General features: G+C 46.3%; 1 protein-coding gene across 1 annotated transcript in view; it reads right to left on the reverse strand.

The window, feature by feature from the left end:
• Window positions 1-26,422, reverse strand: part of pde1ca (phosphodiesterase 1C, calmodulin-dependent a) — a 192,949-nt gene that overhangs the window by 40,984 nt on the left and 125,543 nt on the right. The window contains exons 9-14 of the mRNA XM_056299337.1: window positions 22,532-22,632; window positions 22,167-22,295; window positions 21,836-21,937; window positions 17,240-17,360; window positions 5,545-5,626; window positions 4,613-4,733 (exon numbers count right to left, since the gene is read on the reverse strand). Coding sequence (XP_056155312.1) covers window positions 4,613-4,733; window positions 5,545-5,626; window positions 17,240-17,360; window positions 21,836-21,937; window positions 22,167-22,295; window positions 22,532-22,632 — 656 coding nt within the window. The remainder of the gene's footprint in view (window positions 1-4,612; window positions 4,734-5,544; window positions 5,627-17,239; window positions 17,361-21,835; window positions 21,938-22,166; window positions 22,296-22,531; window positions 22,633-26,422) is intronic.

Consider the following 26,422-nt stretch of genomic DNA (forward strand, 5'->3'; position numbering starts at 1 on the left):
CGCATGGGGGGGGGGTCTTATGCATTCCCTATGAGACCATTTGCTAAAGGACAACCTGCTGCTGGTCCAGCTTGAGGATCTATGAAGTCCTGGCAGCTCTGACTGACATGTGGATGTAGTCAGGATTTGGGTTGCAGATGTGTTGATAAGAAGCAATGACAATCTATAATAAACCAGAATTGGATCTCTCCGGTCCAGGTGTCCCATAATCCCTCCTGCAACAGCCTGGACAGATGATGACGCCCGACAGCTGTGACACTTCATCACTAACACCAACAGTTAGCATACTGGGTCATGTGCTTTTATGTCTGAGTCTTTTGTGCCATTTGAGACATTACTCACCAACAAGAGATAATAATTCCATTTGATTTAGACGTGTTACATAAACAGGTGCACTCATTCAGGCTTGATGTGTTTCATATTGATATATACACTACCGTTCAAAAGTTTGGGATCACCCAAACAATTTCGTGTTTTCCATGAAAAGTCACACTTATTCACCACCATATGTTGTGAAATGAATAGAAAATAGAGTCAAGACATTGACAAGGTTAGAAATAATGATTTGTATTTGAAATAAGATTTTTTTTACATCAAACTTTGCTTTCGTCAAAGAATCCTCCATTTGCAGCAATTACAGCATTGCAGACCTTTGGCATTCTAGCTGTTAATTTGTTGAGGTAATCTGGAGAAATTGCACCCCACGCTTCCAGAAGCAGCTCCCACAAGTTGGATTGGTTGGATGGGCAATTCTTTGAGCAGATTGAGTTTCTGGAGCATCACATTTGTGGGGTCAATTAAATGCTCAAAATGGCCAGAAAAAGAGAACTTTCATCTGAAACTCGACAGTCTATTCTTGTTCTTAGAAATGAAGGCTATTCCATGCGAGAAATTGCTAAGAAATTGAAGATTTCCTACACCGGTGTGTACTACTCCCTTCAGAGGACAGCACAAACAGGCTCTAACAGGTACTATTTAATGAAGATGCCAGTTGGGGACCTGTGAGGCGTCTGTTTCTCAAACTAGAGACTCTAATGTACTTATCTTCTTGCTCAGTTGTGCAACGCGGCCTCCCACTTCTTTTTCTACTCTGGTTAGAGCCTGTTTGTGCTGTCCTCTGAAGGGAGTAGTACACACCGGTGTAGGAAATCTTCAATTTCTTAGCAATTTCTCGCATGGAATAGCCTTCATTTCTAAGAACAAGAATAGACTGTCGAGTTTCAGATGAAAGTTCTCTTTTTCTGGCCATTTTGAGCGTTTAATTGACCCCACAAATGTGATGCTCCAGAAACTCAATCTGCTCAAAGAAGTGCCCATCCAACCAATCCAACTTGTGGGAGCTGCTTCTGGAAGCGTGGGGTGCAATTTCTCCAGATTACCTCAACAAATTAACAGCTAGAATGCCAAAGGTCTGCAATGCTGTAATTGCTGCAAATGGAGGATTCTTTGACGAAAGCAAAGTTTGATGTAAAAAAAATCTTATTTCAAATACAAATCATTATTTCTAACCTTGTCAATGTCTTGACTCTATTTTCTATTCATTTCACAACATATGGTGGTGAATAAGTGTGACTTTTCATGGAAAACACAAAATTGTTTGGGTGATCCCAAACTTTTGAACGGTAGTGTATATATATATTTTAATTTTAGAACGGGTCCCATAAAAGAACAGATTCATGCAAAATGTGTTTTCATAATCTGTGTCAGCAGAGGACGCAAACTAAGTCACAATGTGCATACGTTTGTATGATTATTTATTTTACTATCATGTATCTATGTTGTGTGTTTTGGGTGGTGATGAGCAGTGATCTACTGCATGAAGATAGTAAAACAAGTCTTGTGAGGAAAGACATTGACAAGAACACGCTGGTTATGCTCACGCACCAGAACCTGACCCGTGTGGCGAAACCCAAGGCAGACAGACACAGGATGACAGTTCAAAATCCAAAAGGCGGTTTTATTGGGGGAGGGGAATAACAAGGAGGAGAGATAAAAAATACTGCCACCAAATAATAAATGGAATAGAGTGGGGGGAATGTATGGTGCCAAAACGTTCTGTTAGTGGGATGTGTGAATAAACTGTGTGTGGTGTCCAGTGGTTTGCGTATATGACTATGTGTGTTTTTAGCCTATGCGTGGTGCGATATGTAAATGTCAAGGAGGTGGTGAATAATGTGCGTGCACCTGGCAAGCAAGTCCAGTCTGTGATCCAAAAGGGGTTGTCCGAGGAAGTCCGGGCCCGAGATCCAGGAAGTCAAGTCCGAAAGGAGGGGTCCAGGTAGAGGGACACGGGGGGAGATCGCTGGAGAGGTCCGGGGAAAAACGTGAAGGTCGCTGGGGACGAGGGAGACGCGGGGAGCCGTGGAAGTCGCGGAGGGAGAGTCGCAGGGTTCAGTACGTCTAAGCACGGAGTGGTGTTCTGGAAGACTTCTTGTAGAGGGCTGCCTGATGGCCGCAGGTGCGCCTGATGGATGATGGCAAACACCTGGTGCAGTGCAGCGCTCGTCTCCTCAGAGCGCGAGCCGAGCTCTCGGAGGTTTCCGGCACGTCCGAGCTGGGGGAGTGGCTTGAACGTGCCGGGGAGGCAGCTCGGGGCGGTGTAACCACAACACTGGTTCCTCTACGTCTGTGGATGCTGTTATCCAGGTCCTTATCCTGCTCCTCATGATACATCCAGGTAGAGAGATGACATATTGGGAGGATCCGTTTCTGTTTCCTTTTTGGCAAGATGTCTCTGCCAGTCTCATCTCATCTCATCATCAGCCGCTTCTTCGGGGTCGGGTCGTGGTGGCACCAAGCTAAGTATAGGGCACTCCAGATGTCCCTCTCCCCAGCAACGCCCTCCAGCTCCTCCTGGGAGATCCCAAGGCGTTCCCAGGCCAAAATGGACATGCAGTCCCTCCAGTGAGTCCTGGGTCTACCCCGGGGTCCCCTTCCAGTTGGATGTGCCTGGAAAACCTCCAAAGGAAGGCACCCAGGATGCATCCTAATCAGATGCCCGAACCACCTCAACTGGCTCCTTTTGACGCAAAGGAGCAGCAACTCACCCTATCTCTAAGGCTGAGCCCAGACACCCCACGGAGGAAACTAATTTCAGCCGCTTGTATCCGCGATCTCACCCTTTCGGTCACTACCCAAAGCTCATGACCATAGGTGAGGGTTGGAATGAACACTGACTGGTAAACTGAGAGCGTTGCCTTCTGGCTCAGCTCCCTCTTCACCACAATGGTCTGATACAATGTCCACATTTCTGCTGATGCTGCACCAATCCACCTTTCAAACTCCCGCTCCATCCTACCCTCACTCGTGATCAAGACCCCGAGATACTTGAACTCCTTCACTTGAGCCAACAACTCATCCCCAACCGGGAGGGAGCAATCCACTATTTTCCGGTAGAGCACCATGGCCTCAGAGTTGGAGGCGCTGACTCTCATCCCAGCCATTTCACACCCAGCTGCAAACTGCCTCAGTGTGCGCTGGAGGTCGCGTTCTGATGAAGCCAACAAAACCACATCATCTGCGAAGAGCAGAGATGCAACTCTGAGGTTCCCAAGTCTGGAGTGTCTGCAAGTCTCTGGGGAAGTATTTTATTACACTGGCATATCATGCATTTATTCTCCTTTTTCATAAGCAAAACAAATCCTTCAAGCTCGGAGTCAAAGCTTAGTATGGGGAGGAGATGTGACCCTACCAGCCCAGTGATGACCCCTCCCATATCATCATCTTCTGCTTGTAAATGTTGCAGTGCATTCTGGAAATCCTTTCTAAAGGGGGTGTCTAACTTAGGTTACAGTTTTGCCACTGACGTCCACACAGAATGAAAGACGTGTCGTTTATAACTGACAATATTTGGATGCCAGTCGCCTTAAAATATGTGAGATCTTAAATTCTCTTTCAAAATAAGCTTTGCTTCGAACAGTGTTTTTCCGTGAGTTGGAGTCATTTGCTGTGAACCTTGGCTGTCCCATCTCGTGTCTTCTGAAACAGCTCGCTGGTCATAAAGTACTTCTTGAAGAGATGCCATCATCCAGGCTGGCATGTGAGACTACATATGAAATATATGTGCATGAGGAGAAATGCACACAGCTGTCCTGTATGACTGACAAGAAGAGCCACTTCTCTGTCGACAGCCACATCTAATGTTTGTGGGCGGGAGAAGTGATTGTGTCTGTGTGTGAGTCTGCAACCCACAATAATGTGTTGGTGTTATCTGAGCAACACTGTGATAGGAGGATTAATTGTGCAGTTCTCTATGTGCATGTATATGCACACCTATGTGTGTGTGTGTGTGTGTGTGTGTGTGTGAATGTTCTCATTCATCCAGGTCATGGTTATCCAAAGGAGTTGAATCAAGTGCAAGTGGACTTGGTATATATCCGTGAAGACTTTTCGCCTCTCATCCAAGAGGCTTCCTCAGTTTGTGCCTTTCTGACAAGACCAAGCTAGTCTGACTGGCTGCTGATGAGACTCAGTATTTATCCTCTAGGAGTTGTTGTCAGAGCTATAGATGTCCATGGCTCTTTGTGTCCCGATGTTTACCAACGCCCGTCGCTAACAGAGCCATAGATATGAGTGGCTCTTTTGTGTACCGATGTTTTTGTGTGCGTGTTACCTGGAGCGTCTGAAGCCAGCCAGCCCGGAGTGTGACGCCTCATCGATGAGCGGCGTGACAATCTTCTCTGTCATGTCCGTCAGCACGGTGAAGGTGGGCTCCACTATGAAGTCGATGAAGCCTGGTGGAAACAGCCACAGACACAAACACTGACACGCGCTGCCATTCTACAGTCACCTGCCTGCTGTGCTGATGACTTTCCTAAAGCTGTATCAGTAAGCTACCCCAGACAGGGGGCATCCAGATGCTGTGGCGGTCTATTCTGTTGCCTACCAACACAGGGATCAGCTGTTCCAATCCCCGTGTTACCTCCGGCTTGGTTGGGCGTCCCTACAGACACCATTGGCCATGTCTGTGGTGGGAAGCCAGATATGAGTCTGCACTAGCACCTCCTCTGGTCGGCCGGGGCGCCTGTTCAGGGGGAGGGGGACTGGGGGGAATAGCGTGATCCTCCCACATGCTACGTCTCCCTGGTGAAACTCCTCACTGTCAGGTGAAAAGAAGCGGCTGGTGACTCCACATGTATCGGAGGAGGCATGTGGTAGTCTGCAGACCTCCCCGGATCGGCAGAGGGGGTGGAGCAGTGACTGGGATGGCTCGGAAGAGTGGGGTAATTGACCGGATACAATTGGGGGAGGGGGTTACCCCAGACAGGGGCAAGGCAACCATAACACCACTAAATCCCTCTTAAAGTGCCTTAGTCAAGTGTGTGTCTGGCTACAATAAGAAATACCTCCCCACCCCAGGATGTTTACTTTACATGTTCCTCCCTGGTGACCCTCCATGTCCCACTGATGCAGCACCTGCAGAGCCCCTGGTATGTTAACACACATCTGTGTTATGACTCTGACACATGTCTCATGTCCCGGGTTCAGACTGCTGTAAAAACAACGTGGATGCTGCAGATGAAGTGCTGCTGCTGTCCGCGTTACCTATCTGTGACTGGGCCACCATGGTGGACTTGCGGTCACACAGAGGCGAGAAGGGCAGGCCCAGATCTGCTTCTTTATCCCCCTGTCAACAAACACAGCATGGAAAGAATCAGTCAGTGTGAAACCCTGAAACGCCACCCTCATGTGTGTCTCTGGTGCACAACCACACAAGAAAAAAACACAACAAGATGGGAAACAAATACACAAACAATGGGGGAGAAGCGCAGGGCGTTTCCAACACAGAGCACGTGTCTTGAACTGCGGAGTTACATGGAGTCACTTTACATGATTTAAAGATCACCTCACTCGTTTATCTGTTTTACAGCCCATCAGACTGACAGAAAATTATGACGGTCAAAAGGAATTATGGGGCTTCCGCAATTTTGTCCAACGTTAGGGTTAAGTAATGGTGGAGTAATAATCAGGTGTCTTCCCACAGACGCCAATCGTCTCACTGTAACAGTAGAGGAATTTCCGTTTCCGGTGTAGAAAGATGGCGGCACAAGTTCCCGTTTGCGGTAGCCTCACTCATTACTGTCTATGCAGTGACTTTGTCCATGTCTGCGTTTGGGTTTTGTCTTCGTTTGATGTCTGGGACAGCTGGCACTGGATCGGCTGGGAGAGATTGGTCTGCTGCGTCCTGTGGGCCCAAGGACCACGGCCCTGCCTGCAGCTGCAAACAAGGAGGTGACACCTGAGGGCGGTCTAGCAGGATGCGGAAGTGGGCGCTAAGCTAGCTGCTGGCCCATGCAGGCTGGCAGTTCCAGTGGCACCGGGGGCAGTCTGGCAGCAGCCTCACCTGGCATTGGCTGTGGTGTTTTTGGTGTCGTCGTGTGGAATGCAGAGAGGTGTCGGGGGTGTCTGGAGCTTGGTCTGCTGTGTCCTGTGGGCCCAAGGACCACAACCCCTGCCTGGAGCTGCGCCTGAGGAGGAAGCACGGAGGGCGGTCTGACAGGATGCAGAAGTGGAGCAGGCTAAGCTAACTGCTAGCCCATGCAGACCGGCAGTTCTGACAGTCATCCTGGCTGCCGTTCGTTTTCCTGGACAGCGATTTTTTTTAGCTTGGATTTATGTGCTAGTTTGGATTTATGTGCTACTTGGTATGTGTTTTCTTGTAATTTTTGGATATGTGTCTTTGTCTTTGCGTTGCACTGCTGTTATGTCATTATCTACAGTCCATACAAAATAAAACAAACTTTAATAAACAAACAAACAAATGAATGAATAAATAAATAAAGAAACAACCACAGTGTTCCTGATTCCTGACACTGATAAAGAAAAGCTCATCCCTTTTTCAACGGGAAAGGATAATCCAGCATGGCAGGTAGCAATCATGTATTTATCCAGTAGCATCACAATGAACTGTTCTTGTTCTTCAGGGATTCCCAAGCACACAAAATCCCTTCTTCTCCATGTCGGACTGAAAGCACACAGCATCCCTTCTTATCATTATTGGACTGAAAGCACACAACATCGCTTCTTCTCCACGCTGGACTTCTTCTCCGTGTTGGACTGAAAACACACAGCATCCCTTCTTCTCCATGGCGGACTGAAAGCACACAACATCCGTTCTTCTCCATATTGGACTGGAAGCACACAACATCACTTCTTCCCCATGATGGACTTCTTCTCCATGTTGTACTAAAAGCACACAACATCCCTTCTTCTCCATGTTAGACTGGAAGAACACAACATCACTTCTACTCCATGTTGGACTTCTTCTCCGTGTCAGACTGAAATCACACAACATCCCTTTTTCTTCATGTTGTACTTCTTCACCATGTTGGACTGAAAATACACAACATCCCTTCTTCTCCATGCTGGACTTCTTCTCCTTGTTGGACTGAAAATACACAACATCACTTCTTCTCCATGCTGGACTTCTTCACCATGTTGGACTGAAAATACACAACATCACTTCTTCTCCATGCTGGACTTCTTCACCATGTTGGACTGAAAATACACAACATCACTTCTTCTCCATGCTGGACTTCTTCACCATGTTGGACTGAAAGCACACAACATCCCTTCTTCTCCATGCCAGACTTCTTCACCATGTTGGACTGAAAATACACAACATCACCTTTTCTCCATGTTGGACTTCGTCTCCATGTTGGACCGAAAGCACAAAACATCCCTTCTTCTCCAACTTGGACTTCTTCTCCATGTCGGACTGAAAGTGCACAACATCCCCTCTTCTCCATGTCGAACTGAGAGCACACAACATCCCTTCTTCTCCATGTCCGACTGAAAGTACACAACATCACTTCTTCTCCATGTCGAACAGAAAGCACACAAGATTCCTTCTTCTCCATGTCGGACTGGAAGCACACAACATCACTTCTCCATGTTGGACTTCTTCTCCATGTTGGACCGAAAGCACACAACATCCCTTCTTCTCCATGTTGGACTGAAAGTACACAACATCCCTTCTTCTCCATGTTGGACTGAGAGCACACAACATCCCTTCTTCTCCATGTCAGACTGAAAGTACACAACATCACTTCTTCTCCATGTCGAACTGAGAGCACACAACATCCCTTCTTCTCCATGTCAGACTGAAAGTACACAACATCACTTCTTCTCCATGTCGAACAGAAAGCACACAACATTCCTTCTTCTCCATGTCGGACTGGAAGCACACAACATCACTTCTCCATGTTGGACTTCTTCTCCATGTTGGACTGAAAGTACACAACATCCCTTCTTCTTCATGTCGGACTGAAGGCACACAACATCACTTCTCCAGGACTTCTTCTCCGTGTCAGACTGAAATCACACAACATCCCTTTTTCTTCATGTTGTACTTCTTCACCATGTTGGACTGAAAGCACACAAATCCCTCCTTCTCCATGCCAGACTTCTTCACCATGTTGGACTGAAAATACACAACATCACTTCTTCTCCATGCTGGACTTCTTCACCATGTTGGACTGAAAATACACAACATCACCTTTTCTCCATGTTGGACTTCGTCTCCATGTTGGACTTCGTCTCCATGTTGGACCGAAAGCACAAAACATCCCTTCTTCTCCAACTTGGACTTCTTCTCCATGTCGGACTGAAAGTACACAACATCCCTTCTTCTCCATGTCGAACTGGGGGCACACAACATCCCTTCTTCTCCATGTCAGACTGAAAGTACACAACATCACTTCTTCTCCATGTCGAACAGAAAGCACACAACATTCCTTCTTCTCCATGTCGGACTGGAAGCACACAACATCACTTCTCCATGTTGGACGACTTCTCCATTTCGGACCGAAAGCACACAACATCCCTTCTTCTCCATGTCAGACTGAAAGCACAAAACATCCCTTCTTCTCCATGTTGGACTGAGAGCACAAAACATCCCTTCTTCTCCATGTCAAATTGAAGGCACACAACATAATTTCTTCTCCAAGTTGGACTGAAAGCACACAACATCCCTTCTTCTCTTTGTTGGACTGAAAGCACACAACATAACTTCTTCTCAATGTCGGACTGAAAGCACACAACATCACTTCTTCTCCATGTCGGACTGAAAGCACAAAACATCCCTTCTTCTCCATGTCAAACTGAAGGCACACAACATAATTTCTTCTCCAAGTTGGACTGAAAGCACACAACATCCCTTCTTCTCTTTGTTGGACTGAAAGCACACAACATAACTTCTTCTCCATGTTGGCTTCTTCTACATGTTCGACCGAAAGCACACAACATCCCTTCTTCTCCATGTCGGACTGAAAGCACACAACATCACTTCTTCTCCATGTCGGACTGAAAGCACACAACATCACTTCTTCTCCATGTTGGACTCAAAGCACACAACATCACTTCTCCATTTTAGACTTCTTCTACATGTTGGACTGAAAGCACACAACATCCCTTCTCCATTTTGGACTTCTACATGTTCGACTAAAAGCACACAACGTCATTTCTTCTCCATGTTGTACTGAAAGCACACAACATCATTTCTTCTCCATGTTGGACTGAAAGCACACAACATCCCTTCTACTCCATTTTGGACTTCTTCTACATGTTCGACTGAAAGCACACAACATCATTTCTTCTCCATGTTGGTCTTCTTCTCCATTTTGGACTGAAAACAGACAACATCGCTTCTTCTCCTTGTTGGACTGAAAGCTGGAAGGTCACGGTTACAGGAATGGTAGAAGCCCTTGCATGTGGGGCCCAAACATGTACTAATTTGAGTGATGTGTGCGACATACCTGAAGAAATCATATCCATTATACACAACAGAGGAAGATTTGCACAAATCCCGATGGCTGGGTTTTGTGCAAAAACGTTTTTATCTTTAATTCACGTCTTTTTTATTATTTTGCTTTTATTTATTTATTTATTTTTACGGTACGGCCACCTACTCATGCACACGCCAGGCTGTGTGTCCAACTTCCACCTTTATTTAACTCTGATGTCATACATATTGTTTGCTTATTACCTGGGAACGATGAAACCAGCAAGTGCTTTTACCTATGAGGTGTGTTCCACCTCAGCACGACTCAACCGATACTGTACGTCCACTTTCCTCCCTCTGAACTACCAGAAAGCCTGCAAGGAGTGTGGGGCATTTATATTACCCTGAATGAGTTCAACAAGACGTCTGTGAATGTTCTCATTCATCCAGGTCCTGCTTATCCACAGGAACTGAATCGAGTGCAACTAGACTTGGTATATATCCGTGAAGACGTTTCGCCTCTCATCCAAGAGGCTTCATCAGTTCGTGCCTTTCTGACTAGACCAAGCTAGTCTGACTGGCTGGTGATGACACTCATATTTATCCTCTTTGGAGTCATTTTCAGAGCTAATGATGTCCATGGCTCTTTGTGTTCCGATGTTTAGCAACGCCCGTCGTTAACAGAGGTAGAGTTCAGAGGAGGAGAGTTCAACAAGAGACTGCACAACTTATTAACCACCACAAAAGCCCCCCAAAGTGCACCTTATAAAATTAAAAGAACTATTAGTTATGTTGAAAGTGGTGTGATATCTTCACTAGTACTAGTACTAATACTACTACTACTACTTTTGGCTGCTCCCGTTAGGGGTCGGTTTGGGGGTCACAGCCCCTAGTGCTCCTATTACTACTGAGACTACTGTGGATTTCACCTTCCACAAATCAGTATGTGATTTGTAGAATCACAAGAGAATGTGTAATAGGGAGTAATGCTTTGTGAACAATTACTTACTGTAAACGTCTATGAAGCTAACTACTACTACTACTACTACCACTACTACTACTACTACTTCTGGCTGCTCCGTGGAAATGGATGATCCACCAAAGTGGATCATCCATTTCCACTTCTTCCTGTCCTCTGCATCTTCCTCTGTCACACCAGCCACCTGCATGTCCTCCCTCACCACATCCACAAACCTCCTCTTCCCTGGCAGCTCCATATTCAGCATCCTTTTCACAATATACCCAGCGTCTCTCCTCCACACATGTCCAAACCATCTCAATCTTGTCTCTCTTGCTTTGTCTCCAAACCGTCCAACCTGAGCTGTCCCTCTAATATACTCGTTCCTAATCCTGTCCTTCTTCATCACTCCCAATTAAAATCTTATCATCTTCATCTCTGCCACCTCCACCTCCTGTCTTTTCATCAGTGCTTTTTATCAGTACCACTGTCTCCAAACCATACAACATAGCTGGTCTCACAACCACCTTGTAAACCTTCCCTTTAACTCTTGCTGGTACCCTTCTGTCACAAATCACTCCTGACACTCTTCTCCACCCACTCCACCCTGCCTGCACTCTTCTTCCCCTCTCTTCTGCACTCCCTGTTACTTTGGACAGTTGACCCCAAGTATTTAAACTCACCCACCTTCATCACCTCTACTCCTTGCATCCTCACCATTCCACTGTCCTCCCTCTCATTCATGTATAGGTATTCTGTGATATCATGGCTGTTAACTGCAAATCTATAGTGTCTTAACCAAACTCTACAAAAACTATTTTTTCCAAATGCAAGGAGCTGTACAGCATCAACTTGAAGGCCCATTTATTACCAAAACACTGACAACCAAATGATGATTAGTGGCATAAAGCCATTTATTGTCTCTGGCATTTCTATTACTATGATTAGTTAGCCGCTACATAGAAAATCCACTGATTAGGAACTGTGACATATGGAGCCATGTCACAGTCGAGGGACTCTATGTGACCAGGAGATGAACGCAAAGCCCTGATCTGCTGGGTCCTCTCCATGCCCGACCTGATCACACCCGTGGGTACTCAAGTCTGCACACCTGCAAGTGGTTGGGGTTGGGGGCACCATGACTCAGGATGTAGAGTGGGTGGTCTAGTAATTGGAAGGTCGCTGGTTCGATCCCCGGCTCCTCCAGAATGTGCGCTAAAGTGTCCTTGAGCAAGACACTGAACCCCTAGCTGCTCGTGACGAGCAGTTCGGCGCCTTGCATGGCAGCCTCCACCATCAGTGTATGAATGTGTGTGTGAATAGGTGATTATGAGGCATATACTGTAAAGAGCTTTGAGTGGTGGGTAGACTAGAAAAGTGCTATATAAATCCAGTCTATTTACCATTAAGTGGTTGCCTCTCCCAGGCCTATATAAAGCCTCCCAGGTAGCCTTTTAAGAAAAAGCTGAGATGGTGAGGACACCACATGCAAAGCAGCCTGAAGACAGCTGAGAACCAATGTGGACTCTAGGACTGGTTAGAGAGAGAGAGAGAGAGAGAGAGAGAGAGAGAGAGAGAGAGAGCAAGAGAGAGAGAGAGAGAGAGAGAGAAGGTTTTTGGTTTCGCTAAGAAGAAATATTTTTGTTACTTTAAAATCAGTGTCTATATTTTTGGATGATTCTTGTTTTCTTTTGGTAAAATAAAACCTTCCCTTTGGGTTTCCAGTTCAATTTTAACCACTGCACCACAAGAAACACCCATTCCCCATGGTGATTTGTTACAGATGGTGGGGAATGTGGGCAGAGAATCCCCTGATGGTCATCTAGGGTTACTGCTGCCACACAAATTTTAACTGACAGATGTTTTTTGACTGTTTTTTTCTATTACTGAGTAAACCATGGAGGCCATGCTACAGCAACTGGTGGAGGCCTCACTCACACAGTTACACCAAACCAAGGCTCTCTTGGAGGAACATCAGCATGGGAATAACCTTCTCCAGGGTGAAATCCAGGCCCTGGCCAACCTGGCACGGCCAGGTCACGGAGATCCTCCAGCGAGAATGGGGACACCCAGCTGGTGCCTCTCAGAAATGAAAGAGGCTGATGATGTGGAGGCCTACCTACAGGTCTTTGAAAGGAGTGCAATACAGGAGCAGTGGCCCAACACGCATTGGGCAAGGACTAATTGCCCCCTTTTTAACTGGCCCAGCCCAAAGAGCCTCTCTGGACCTGGACAATGTTACTGCTGTAGATTACAAGAGACTGAAGACTAAAATCCTGAGCAAATGTGCTCTTAGCCCTCAGGTATACACCCAAAAGTACCATGAGTAGACCTTCCTGCCACCTGAGTCCCCTAGGTCCCAAATGTACAAGTTAATTCGCATTGCCACAAGGCGGCTTCTAAGAGATCAGGCTGCTCTCCAGCAAATACTGGAGTGCCTTGTATTGGATTGCTACCTACAGGCCCTGCCATATGACATGAAGTAACCCCAAAAAATGTGACCAGCTGCTCAAGTCAGTCAAGAGCCCCTCATGGGGAGAAACCGGTCCCTGGGAGGGAGATGGATGGAACGCCAACCAGAGCCTCGCACCATAGATCCAGTCCGATATCATGACCCATATTGAGGCCAAGCCCATTGTGAGATACGATGCTGCTTTCATCATCACGAGGTGGGACATTTGTTATGACAGTGCCCCCTCATGGATGAGCCCATGCCAACAGAAGGGTCAGACACGATTGGGAGAAAGCCCTGCAACCTGTTGATCACCTGTTGGGGGTTGGAGATCAATCCAGCCTTGATGTTGACAATCCGGATCAATGGAAGACAGACAATTGCTACGATAGACACTGGTAGCATGTTCACCTTAGCCCAATCCTGTGCGGTGGACAAAGAACACAAGGATACCTCTCTTCCAGTTAGGTTGTCATGTATTCATGGAGACACCAGGGAATACCCCATTGCATGCGAGAGCTTCAAAGACCAGGGGCAGTGCCAGGTTCAAGTGTGCCTGGTTCCAAACCTGCTGGTGTCTCTCCTCTTTGAGCGGCACTGCGACCTGTATTTCAACCTGAGGAGGGAAGGATGTTCTGTCCCAAAGGAAACAGCTAACATTTCCAAAAAATCTAAACGGAAATCTATAACCTTGTCTATAAGAAACATGCGCTGTTCTCCCCTTTGAGTGTTACAGGCAGATGCGACATCCAATAACCGCTCAGTCAGTGAAGCAGATAATGAAGGAGAAGCTGAGGAGTCAGGTTCCCGTAGGCCTGAGGACACTGAACTGGCGGGGAAGGCACCAGTGGAAAGCGACTCTAACCCACAACAAGATGAACCTGGTATTGAAACCTCTACAGATGTCAGTGACTGGATGCCAACTTCAGAACAGTTCCCTATTGGAGGAGAGTTTGGGACAGCCTAGCTCTGAGACCCCAACCTCATGCAGGCCTGTGCTAATGTCCTTGTCCTTGATGGCAGGCCCACTGATCAAAGTGTTCCTGTGAGCTACCCCCACTCTGCGATCAAAAACCAGTTGCTTTATCAGATGGACAAAAAGGAGGGGGAGATTATTGAACTATTGTTGGTCCTTAATAACCACATCTACATCTGGCCTTCACCCATATGTTAGGGGCCCATCTCACTGCTGGGAAATAGAAAGGAAAGAATACTGGGGAGATTTTACAATTTTTTAGTTTTCTTCTCTGTTACACTTCACTATTAGCACCTGTTAAATCTCTAGTACACTCTTGTCCCCCCCCACCCCTCTGTTTATTTCCTGGACTTGCACCCCCCTTGCAGTGCCTCTGTGCCCCGCCATGGGTTGTGCCTCACACTTTGAGAACCACTGTGTTAGAGAGAGAGAAGATTTTTGGTTTTGTAGAAGAAATATTTTTATTGCACTTAGAAGTAATGTCTATATTTTTGGATCACTTTTGTTATCTTGTGGTAAAATAAAACCTCCCCTTTGAGCTGAGATCTGGGTTTCTGGTTCAATTTTCACCACTGCACCACAACAAACAGCCATTCCCCATGGTGAATGGTTACAAAACCTACAGCTGCTCATCTATGAATCACAGGAATCACAGCTAGGCTTCTAGGGAGACCTGCCCCCATACATTGTCATTCAATGTTCTCAGAACTGGGACGAGAATGTATCAGTCTTGATGAGAGACGGCTCTCTGACAGTCGGATTTCTGTTTACCGTATGGATTCATTGACCAACTCCTTTTAACATAGTTGTTAATATCCACATCATTATTTCTTGTTTCCCCTGTGACAGTTTATTAGTTAGTACTATTACGTAAATCAGAAAGGAAACCCTCCCACTTCTTTGAGGAGACATATTACGTAGGTTTGCCTTGTGAGTTTCCTTTTGGCCTCAGCCAGTGAAAACCTGCTTCACCAAAGTCCTTTTTGCCAGCTATATACAATACGTTTCTGTCTTAATTTTGTTCAACGCTAGAACGACCGAGATTTTGCGCCTACCTCAAACGACCACGGGTGGTCAAACTGACTGCCGGTTTTTAAGTGCCGTGCTCAGTTTGACAAAAATGAATGATGGTGGAAAAGAACTGAATCTTTGTTCTAAACTCACAAGATTCGACCTGCAGTGGTTTGGAATTACTCGGGGCTCTTTCAGTCTTCATTGTGTTCTTCCTGGAGCACACAATGACAGGTTTTGACAGGTTCCCTCTTATGTCCAGGTAGCTAATTTTCCACGTAATCCAACATCCTGATCAACTGTGCATAAACTTTTTTTTGTAAAAGTTAGAAATCAGGAGTCGGGCGTCCGGGTAGCGTAGTGCTGTATTCTAATGCCTACCAACATGAGGCTCGCTGGTTTGAATCCCTGCGGCTTGGTCGGGCTGGTTCGAATCCCTCCGGCTTGGTCGGGCATCCCTACAGACACAATTGGCCGTGTCTACGGGTGGGAAGTCGGATGTAGGTATGTGTCCTGGTCGCTGCAATAGCGCCTCTTCTGGTGGGTCGGGGCGCCTGTTCAGGGGGGAGGGGGAACTGGGGGGAATAGTGTGATCCTTCCACGCACATGACGTCCCCCTGGTCAAACTCCTAAAAAAAAACATGGAGCCACCACCCCATGGACCCACCACACGTGGGGATGAGCATTGGGGTAGGGTGCAATGCAGGCCGGGCAGCAGGCAAAGGCAGAGACCGGGGCGTGCCGACTTCTGGCATTGCAGATTGGTCCTCAGGACGTGGAATGTCACATCTCTGGCAGGGAAGGAGCCTGAGCTGGTGCGGGAAGTGGAGTGGTACCAACTAGATATAGTTGGGCTCACCTCCACACATAGCATGGGCTCTGGTACCAAACACCTGGAGAGGGGCTGGACTCATTACTTTTCCGGAGTTGGCCAAGGTGACAGGTGCCGGGTGGTGTGGGGATACTCACAAGTCCCCGGTTGAGCACCGCCTTGTTGGAGTTCTCCCCGGGGAATGAGAGGGTTGCCTCTATACGACTGCAAGTCACTACGGGCTCTGACTGTTGTGTGTGCTTATGCACCGAATAGCAGTTCAGAGTATCCGGCCTTCTTGGAGTCTCTGGGTGGTGTCCTCGATAGAGCTTTGCGTCGGGACTCTATAGTTCTGCTGGGGAACTTCAACGCTCACGTGGGCAATGATGGAGAAACCTGGAGGGGTGTGATTGGGAGGAACGGCCTCCCCAATCTGAACTCGAGCGGTGCCTTGTTATTGGAATTCTGTGTGAGTCATGGATTGGCCATAACAAACACCATGTTCGAACATAAGGTAGTTCATAAGTGTACTTGGTACCAGAACACCTTAGGCCAAAGATCGATGATAGTCTTTGTGGTCTTTGTGGTCTGGGAACGCCTTGGGATCCCCAGGAGGAGCTGGAGACTGTTGCTGGAGAGAGGGACATCTGGAGTGCCCTACTTAGGTTGCTGCCACCGTGACCCGACCCCGGAAAAGCGGCGGATGAATGAATGAATGCATGAATGAATGAATAATTGCACTTGACGTGATGCAGTCTTGGCTAATATATGTTTCAGCGCTCTACAAATATATTTTCTAATTTGCTGAATCTCTTACAAATCTCTTTTGATAAAGCTTTCTATTAGACAAGTGAATGTAAATGTCCTACCACCAGTCATGATAACGCGTTCAAACCCTACTGCCACCACTACTACGACTATCGTCCCCGCTTGTATCATTGTTAGGATCATTAATCTTCAGAAGTAATTCTATGTGACCAAAGACAGCAAAAACATGTTAGTTGAAAGAGATTCCCAACTGTTATTGAAACATATATGTCTACCTAATAATAATACTACTACCAACAACAACAACAACAACAATACTACTACTACTCCTACTACTACTACTACTACCACTAATAATAATAATAATAATAATAACATCAACAATAATACTAATAACATCAACAACAAGAATAATACTAATAATACTAATAAACTTTCCCCGCAACCCTGAGAGCAGGATAAGTGGTTTGGATAATGGATGGATGGATGAATAAAGTTTATTTATGTAGCACTTTTCTTAACAATGTTACAAAGTGCTTTACCTGTCTGAAGAACTCCTCCAGGAGCGAGGTGGTCCAGCGGTGGTGGAGATTCCACTGTTTGGCTGGGTGGCTGATGTCTGCAGTGTGGAGGAGCAAGGATAAGGCCTTGGGCTTGTCAATTCTACAAACAGGGCACAGAGCACAGCCTTTACATTACCTATCCATGCAAGACTACAGCTTGGTTGACAGATGAGAGGCAGGGCACTAGGATATCGTGGATTATTTTTGCACATTCAACATTTGGTTGTCTACAAAACAATGACAGTGGCAAACTGATGGCTCCAACAGGATACCAGAATAAAACTGCAGCTTGTTTTTCCTCTGACATGAATATCAGGTTTAAACAGCCATCACTTAACAAACAGATTATTTTTTTGATAGTGCCATGACATTTTAATGCTGTTCATAGGAATTTATTTATTTACCCCCCCTCTCTTTTTTCCCCAATTGTACCCGGCCAATTAACGCACTCTTCCGAGCCATCCCGGTCACTGCTCCACCCCCTCTGCTGATCCGGGGAGGGCTGCAGACTACCACATGCCTCCTCCCATACATGTGGAGTCACCAGCCGCTTCTTTTCGCCTGACAGTGAGGAGTTTCACCAGGGGGACGTAGCACATGGGAGGATCACGCTATTCCCCCCAGTCCCCGCTCCCGCGAACAGGCACCCAGACCAACCGGAGGAGGTGCGAGTGCAGCAACCAGGACACACACCCATAACCAGCTTCCCAACCGCAGACACGGACAATTGTGTCTGTAGGGACACCTGACCAAGCCGACCAAGGTAACACGGAGATTTTAACCGGCGATGCCCGCGTTCATAGGCAATGGAATAGAGCGCCACGCCACGCCAACCAATCTGGATGCCTGTTCATGGGAATTTCTGCCCAATGTGGTTAGATGAAGCAGATGTTTTAGTTGGTTGTGATTTCAAAAATTCTGTTTCATGTCACTTGAATGACACTTAAATGGCTGCTGTGAAGCTTGTCCCGGTACCTGTTCTGCTGATACATCTTGTCCCGGTACCTGTTCTGCTGATACATCTTGTCCCGGTACCTGCTCTGCTGATACATCTTGTCCCGGTACCTGCTCTGCTGCTATATCTTGTCCCGGTACCTGCTCTGCTGATACATCTTAACCCGGTACCTGCTCTGCTGATACATCTTGCCCCGGTACCTGCTCTGCTGCTCCATCTTGTCCCGGTACCTGCTCTGCTGCTCCATCTTGTCCCGGTACCTGCTCTGCTGATACATCTTGTCCCGGTACCTGCTCTGCTGCTACATCTTGTCCCGGTACCTGCTCTGCTGATACATCTTGTCCCGGTACCAATTCTCGGTACTGGGACAATTCTCACAGAGTAACACCAGCTCAATTCTCACAGAGTAACGCCAGATCAATTCTCACAGAGTAACGCCAGATCAATTCTCACAGAGTAACACCAGCTCAATTCTCACAGAGTAACACCAGCACAATTCTCACAGAGTAACACCAGCTCAATTCTCACAGAGTAACGCCAGATCAATTCTCACACAGTAACGCCAGATCAATTCTCATACAGTAACACCAGATCAATTCTCCCACAGTAACGCCAGATCAATTCTCATACAGTAAAATCAGATCAATATGGAAAAAAACTTAAGCACATGACAGACTACGAAAAAACAAAAACAAAAAAACAAAAACGCCCCTGCTCCCTTTCAGATAATGACCCAAACCTCCCAGATAAATTAAACGAGTTGTATGCAAGATTTGAAAAACCTATTCCACCAGCCACCCCCCCACCCCTTCCCCACTTCCACTCCAACACCACCCTTCTGCATCCAGCAGGATGAGGTGAGAGCTAAATGCAATACGCTGAACATCAGGAAAGCAGCAGGGCCAGATGGATCAGTCCTGCTTTGGTGAGCCACTGTGGAGCTCATTGGCCCCAGAACTTACCACCATATTTAATGCTCCTCTAAGCCAATGTACAGTCCCACAGTGCTTCAAATCTCTAACATTGTTCCTGTGCCAAAGTCTTCACAGATCATCTGCCTCGATGACTTCAGACCAGTTGCCCTAACATCTGTGGCCATGAAAGCATTTTAGCGCATCATTCTGTCAATACTTGAAATTCTGCACCTCCGCAGTGATGGACCCATATCAGTTTACCTATCAATCCAACCGGTCTGTTGAGGATGTAGTCAGCATAGCAGTCCACCATGCCCTACAACACCTGGAATCACCAATCTCCCGCAAATGCATCCTGCTCATAGACTTTAGTTCCGCCTTCAACTCCATCAACCCGCTCAAACTCTACCATACTCTTGGGCATGAATCTTGACCTAGCCATATGCCACTGGATTCAGAGCACCCTGTGGAACTGTTATGGCAATTATTTAATTCCACTCTGACATTAAATGAGGAGTGAGACAAAAACCTCTTACAGTATTGTCACACTTTAATATAATATGTTCATGAACATGACACACAAGCCGTAGATGCTTGAATGTGTTCCAGTCAATACAGTACAGTCTCTCTTATTGGGCAGATGCCTGTTCTCTCCTCATCTCATGTCTTCCAGCTCACATCCCATCAAGGCCATTTCTCCAGTTACTGTGTACAGACTTGCTACACTCAGTGAATGTCCCATACATTCATCTGCTATCAACCAACAGTTAACATCCATCCATCCATTATCCAAACCGCTTATCCTGCTCTCAGGGTCATGGGGGATGCTGGAGCCTATCCCAGCAGTTACTGGGCGGCAGGCGGGGAGACATCCTGGACAGCCAACAGTTAACAAATAGCCTTTATTTGTTCACATGGAGAAGACTATAAAACTATTTTTGTTCGGTTACACATGAACTTTAAGCATCTGTCTCAGCAATGTAAAATAAAGGTAAACATGGTATAGGTCATACATGGTCAAAGATTACAAGTAAGCAAACATCAAATATGAGTTGCTGTCACAGGAACAGACCAAAGAGGGTGAAGCTTAATAACCTAACCGCATACCCTCTTACCCTCAGTACCAGGGGTGCTGCCAGGGCTGTGTTCTCTCCCCGTTGCTCTTTTCACTTTACACCATCCATTTAAAATCTATGGACAGTTCTGTGAAAATATTAAAATATGCAGATGACACAACCATTGTAGGCCTCACCTTCTCTTACAATGATGAAACCCAGTACCGCACTGAAGTGGACCAAGCTGTCATTTGGTGCACAAACAATGACCTCCTGCTTAATACAGCCAGAACCCAGGAACTCATTATGACTTGCTGAATCCTAAAATACCCATCTATTAGACAGAGACCCCATCCCCGCCACCGACTCTTAAATTCCTTGGAACATACAGTAGAAAACTAACACTAAACACATCATCGCAGAAACTCAACAATGACTTTACTTCCTTCCAGCTTAAAAAATGCCAGATCAAGCATCAACTTCTCGTTCTGTTCTACTCAGCCATCATCGAGTCCATCATCACATCCTCTATTACAGTATAGTACAGCAGCATGGACAGTCAAACCGGAAATAACTACAGCGGATTGTCAACAAGGCATCCAAAATCATAGGGAACCCACTCCCCTCAGTTGGCTCTCTACATACCAACCGGACTGTAAAGCGAGCAAAGAAGATCATGTCTGACCCCTCACATCCTGCTCATCACCTCTTCTAGCTCAGCACATCTTTCGGCTCCTTCCCTCAGGGAGGCGTTAAAGGTCACTCTCCACGAAGACTAAACACTTCACAAACAGCTTTTCCTCCTAGCTATCAGGACTCTGAATTCCTCCCTCTAGTCTCCTTCTCACACATTACGGTGCATGCACACGTGCCATTCACCTGTTGCATGCGGTTGTGTGTCATATGTTCTGTATCACTGTATTGTTTTGTGATAGTATGTGGATGGTCTGCTGTTGTCAGTGTGTGTACTGAGCTGCAGAGTTTTTACATATTGTTCCAAAAACAAATTCCACTGGCCTTGGTGATGTGGCTAATAAACAAGCTATCTATCTATCTATCTATCTATCTATCTATCTATCTATCTATCTATCTATCTATCTATCTATCTATCTATCTATCTGAAAACAGTTGTTTCATTCCATATCTTCTAAAACTGTGACTTCTTATATGTTTTGCATGTTTGTAGTCATCCATCATCCAAACTGCTTATCTTATCCTGCTCTCAGGGTGGCGGGAATGCTGGAGGCTATCCCAGCGGTCACTGGGCAGCAGGCGGGGAGACACACTGGACAGGCCACCAGGCCATCGTAAGTATAACGTACACATTAGATTGGGGCTTTGGGGGGTATTTTGAACATTAATAGCAATAAAAGGGTACCATTTTACAATAAAAATATTCCTTCAAGCAGCTTTCTGAAGGTTAATGAAGCAGGTCCCTTCAACACACAGATGAGCGATCTGGATGTGAAGCGATAAGGAGGAGGAGCACATGAGGCAGAGGCCGTGTGGCTGCAGTTATACTGGTTGCTATGGCAGCAGCCTCGTGGACACTGAGGGGGATCTTTTGAGTTGGCACATTAGGTGGTATGGTAAGTTGGTAAATCAGACGTCATACAGCAAGTAACGGTTCCACGGATAGTCCAGTACTCACGCCTCGGGTTGCTGCAGGAAATTCTTCATAGCTTTAATCTGCTGGAAGTGACAGGACATGTCCGTGGCCAGAACCATCTCTATAACCAGGGCTCGCAGCTCTCTGGAGGGCAGAGGGAACAGCGGAAGGGGTGAGGAGAAGAAGAAGAACATGTGATTACAAAGGAAGCACCTACGATTCACTGTGCAGGTGTCACTTTGGGGGTATTTACACTTCCATTATCACGTGATTTTAGGTTCCCCACACATGTCATGAGTGAACTGATACGACAGGCCAGTCAGGGCTAAATAGAAAGTCCTGCGGTAAGGCCAGCAGGGGCGTTTCCTCTCACCTCCAGTCATCTTTGGACAGATTGTAGAGGATGTTCATTTCATCATCATCCTGTAAGAGGCGGTAGGCGGCACTCACGTGGTGGTTCTCCAGCACGGCACGGTCGTTGTAAAAAATGGCCGTGCCTGACCTGTGTTTCAAAACGATGCCATTACCAGGTGCTTTAACATCTCATTTAACCCCCGTTTACTGGGGTGGCTCTTTGACTTTAGTGTGTATTGTCTCACTGTTTTACACTTCACAGTCCCCATCTAACTTTCTGCTGAGCCTAATGAGGATGAGGGCCGGGGCACTCGCTCCTCCATCATCCCCGCAGAAGATTGAATTCAACTTTGTGGGCTGTTTTATGGTTCTGAAGGACGTTACCTGGTCTGGATGTGGAAGTTATTGGTGGTCCCTGTGTGTTCGTAGTCATGGATGGCAGCTGCAAAGATCATGGCGAAGATCTCCAACTCAGTCATCCAGTGCTTAGAAAGCAAGAAAGAGAGTGAGGGAGGTAAATATGTAGTGTGCTGAGCTGTTTCTGAGAAGAAACAGCAAGTCACACCTGGTGTACTTCACCGGCAAGGGAAGGTGGCCTGCTCACCAGTGAATGTTCACATTTCTAACCAGTACGCTTCTCATACTGCAGTGTGTCCCCCCTTCTTTCTCTATGTGAGAGCAAATATCTTATGCATACACAGAAATTAACTGCTATTTAAAGCTATGCATTGTGAGAATTGTTGAGTTGCCAAAAGTGTTTACAAAAGGCCAATATAAATTTAGATTTACAAAAATTAGAATACTGGATTCTGCTGTCCAATTTAACACAGTAGGTCAGACACGACAAAATTTCTGCACTGTGGCAGTCTTTAAGCCAGCTTCTCATTTCCCCAAAAAACGGAATAAGCTTGCAATATAAACTCTCCTACTAGCACAAATACACAATAGCAGCACAGTGGCGCAGTGGTTAGCACTGTCGCCTCACAGCAAGAAGGTCCTGGGTTTGAACCCTAGAGTTGTCCAACCTTGGGGGTCATCCCAGGTTGTCCTCTGTGCGGAGTTTGCATGTTCTCTCCATGTCTGTGGTGGGTTTCTCCAGGTGCTCCGGTTTCCCCCACCATCAAAAAGACATGCATGTTAGGGTCAGTACTCCTGTCTGTGCCCTGACCGAGGCATGGTGAGACCAACTGCAGCTGGTTCCCGGGCACTGCACGGCACTTGCCCACTGCTCCTAGCTACACAGCTAGGATGGCTTAAATAGAGAGGAAGAATTTCCCCACAGAGATCAATAAAGTAATAAATAAATAAATAAATAAAACGTACAATATCTTACAAAGTAAAGGGTGATGCCCGTTCTCCTTTCAAACATTTTCTATGCAACTGCACAAATATCCTAGCAATGATTTTTTTTAATATCAAAAAGAAAAAATTCAAATTTCAATTTATTGACACGATTACTGGCCAGAGGATCAACAGCCAACAGGTGACATTCCCCTGTCAGCCTGCAGTCAGCCAGTATGAGTGGCACCACCTACTGGTTGGACTGTGATTAGCGGCACCTGTTCTGGGGACTATTTGACTGGGTGTTTTGCAGACAGTCCGGGTTGAGAAGTAGAAAAGCTTCAGGTTGGTCTGCGGAAGACCTTGTGAGAGAGTGTCTCATCTGCCTCCTGTGTGTATGAGAGTGTCTCATCTGCCTCCTGTGTGTATGAGAGTGTCTCATCTGCCTCCTGTGTGTATGAGAGTGTCTCATCTGCCTCCTGTGTGTATGAGAGTGTCTCATCTGCCTCCTGTATGTATGAGAGTGTCTCATCTGCCTCCTCTGTGGGAGAATATTTTTGCATCGTTTAGATACATATGCTAATTCTAGTTTGCGTTATTGCCTGCCCTGTTGTGCAGTGGTCTTTTGTTTTGTTGTGTTTTCCTGAAGTCCAGTAAAAGACTTGCTCCTTTACAGACTGCTCTGCCTCTTCTCTGCAGTTGCATGTGTCTTTTATTCTGGTGGAGTTCAGTGGTAAAACATGTATTGCTAAGAGAAAACATACACAGCCAGTGATGTGAGGACAGCGAGTGCAATGATTACAACACCACACAACAGCTTCTGCAGAATGAAACGGGCAGAGGCCGGGGCAGTAAGAGACCCCGCAGGCACCACGCCATCTATAGGTTATATGATGCATGTGTATGTATAGTACATACATACACATGCATCATACAACATCTCTTCTTACCTCTTCTAGCGACATATACCCAATATATATATCCAACATATATACCCAGTACATATACCCAACATATATAATCAGTACATATATCCAATATATATACCCAACATATATACTCAACATATATACCCAGTACATATACCCAATATATATACCCAGTACATATACCCAACATATATACCCAGTACACACACACACACACACACACACACACATATATATATATATATATATATATATATGTGTGTGTGTGATAGCCAACATATATACCCAGTACATATACCCAACACATATACCCAGTGCAAATATACCCAGTACATATACCCAACACATATACCCAGTGCAAATATACCCAGTACATATACCCAACATATATACCCAGTACATATACCAATAAATATACCCTGTACATATACCCAACATATATATCCAGTACATATACCAATATATATATGCCCAATGCATATACCCAACACATATACCCAGTACATCTACTAATACTTTCGGCTCCTCCCGTTAGGGGGCGCCACAGCGGATAATCCGTTTCCATTTCTTCCTGTCTTCTGCGTCTTCTTATGTCACACCAGCCACCTCTATGTCTTCCCTCACGACATCCATAAACCTCCTCTTTGGCCCTCCTCTTCCCTGGCAGCTCCATATTCAGCATCCTTCTGCCAATATACCCAGCATCTCTCCTCCATACATGTCCAAACCATCTCAATCTTGTCTCTCTGGCTTTGTCTCCAAACTGTCCAACCTGAGCTGTCCCTCTAATATACTCCTTCCTAATCCTGTCCTTCTTCATCACTCCCAATGAAAATCTTAGCATCTTCATCTCTGTCACCTCCAGCTCCACCTCCTGTCTTTTCATCAGTGCCACTGTCTCCTGACCATACAACATAGCTGGTCTCACAACCATCTTGTAAACCTTCCCTTTAACTCTTGCTGGTACCCTTCTGTCACACATCACTCCTGATACTCTTCTCCACCCACTCCACCCTGCCTGCACTCTCTTCTTCACCTCTCTACTGCACTCCCCGCTACTTTGGACAGTTGACCCCAAGTATTTAAACTCATACGCCTTCGTCACCTCCACTCCTTACATCCTGACCATTCCACTGTCCTCCCTCTCATTCACACATAGGTATTCTGTCTTGCTCCTACTGACTTTCATTCCTCTTCTCTTCAGTGCATACCTCCACCTCTGCAGGCTCTCCTCCACCTGCACCCTACTCTCACCACAGATCACAATGTCATCCGCAAACATCATCGTCCATGGAGACTCCTGCCTGATCTCGTCCGTCAACCAAAGCTACTCACGATATGAAGGGGAGTGTTGCCAGGGATGGTGATGCCCAGATTACGCTAGTCCCAGTTTGATGATGGCCCAAAGAGGGATAGTGTCCCCTGCCGAGGGAAAATAAAGAAAATAATCCAGCGGGGGTTCGGGGACGGAGCCAGATCCGCAAGCTAGCGTGGAGAGCCAGGAGGTCAGAGCTCACATAAAGCTAACGTTAGCCGAGCGGTGGTTAGCCAGTTAGCTAGTTAGGCGGCTAGCACGGAGGGGCAAAAAACACGGGGACAGAGAGGAAAGACAAGACAGTGGCAGAAGCGGCAGCCACACACCACGCCGGCGGTACTCTCCGATTTAAACACTGCACAGACATACAAAAGGCGACGAAGACAAACAAGAAAACAACAGCAGTAATCCAACAAACAACAGTAATCCTCCATAGGAAGGAGTCCTCTATATGAGTCATCAAAAGGAGTCCTCTACATGAGTCATCTAAAGGAGTCCTCCATAGGAAGGAGTCCTCTATATGAGTCATCTAAAGGAGTTCGCCATAGGAAGGAGTCCTCTATATGAGTCATCTAAAGGAGTTCTCCATAGGAAGGAGTCCTCTACATGAGTCATCTAAAGGAGTTCTCCATAGGAAGGAGTCCTCTATATGAGTCATCTAAAGGAGTTCTCCATAGGAAGGAGTCCTCTACATGAGTCATCTAAAGGAGTTCTCCATAGGAAGGAGTCCTCTATATGAGTCATCTAAAG

This window comes from Lampris incognitus, chromosome 19, assembly GCF_029633865.1.
Source record: "Lampris incognitus isolate fLamInc1 chromosome 19, fLamInc1.hap2, whole genome shotgun sequence".
Classification (NCBI taxonomy): domain Eukaryota; kingdom Metazoa; phylum Chordata; class Actinopteri; order Lampriformes; family Lampridae; genus Lampris; species Lampris incognitus.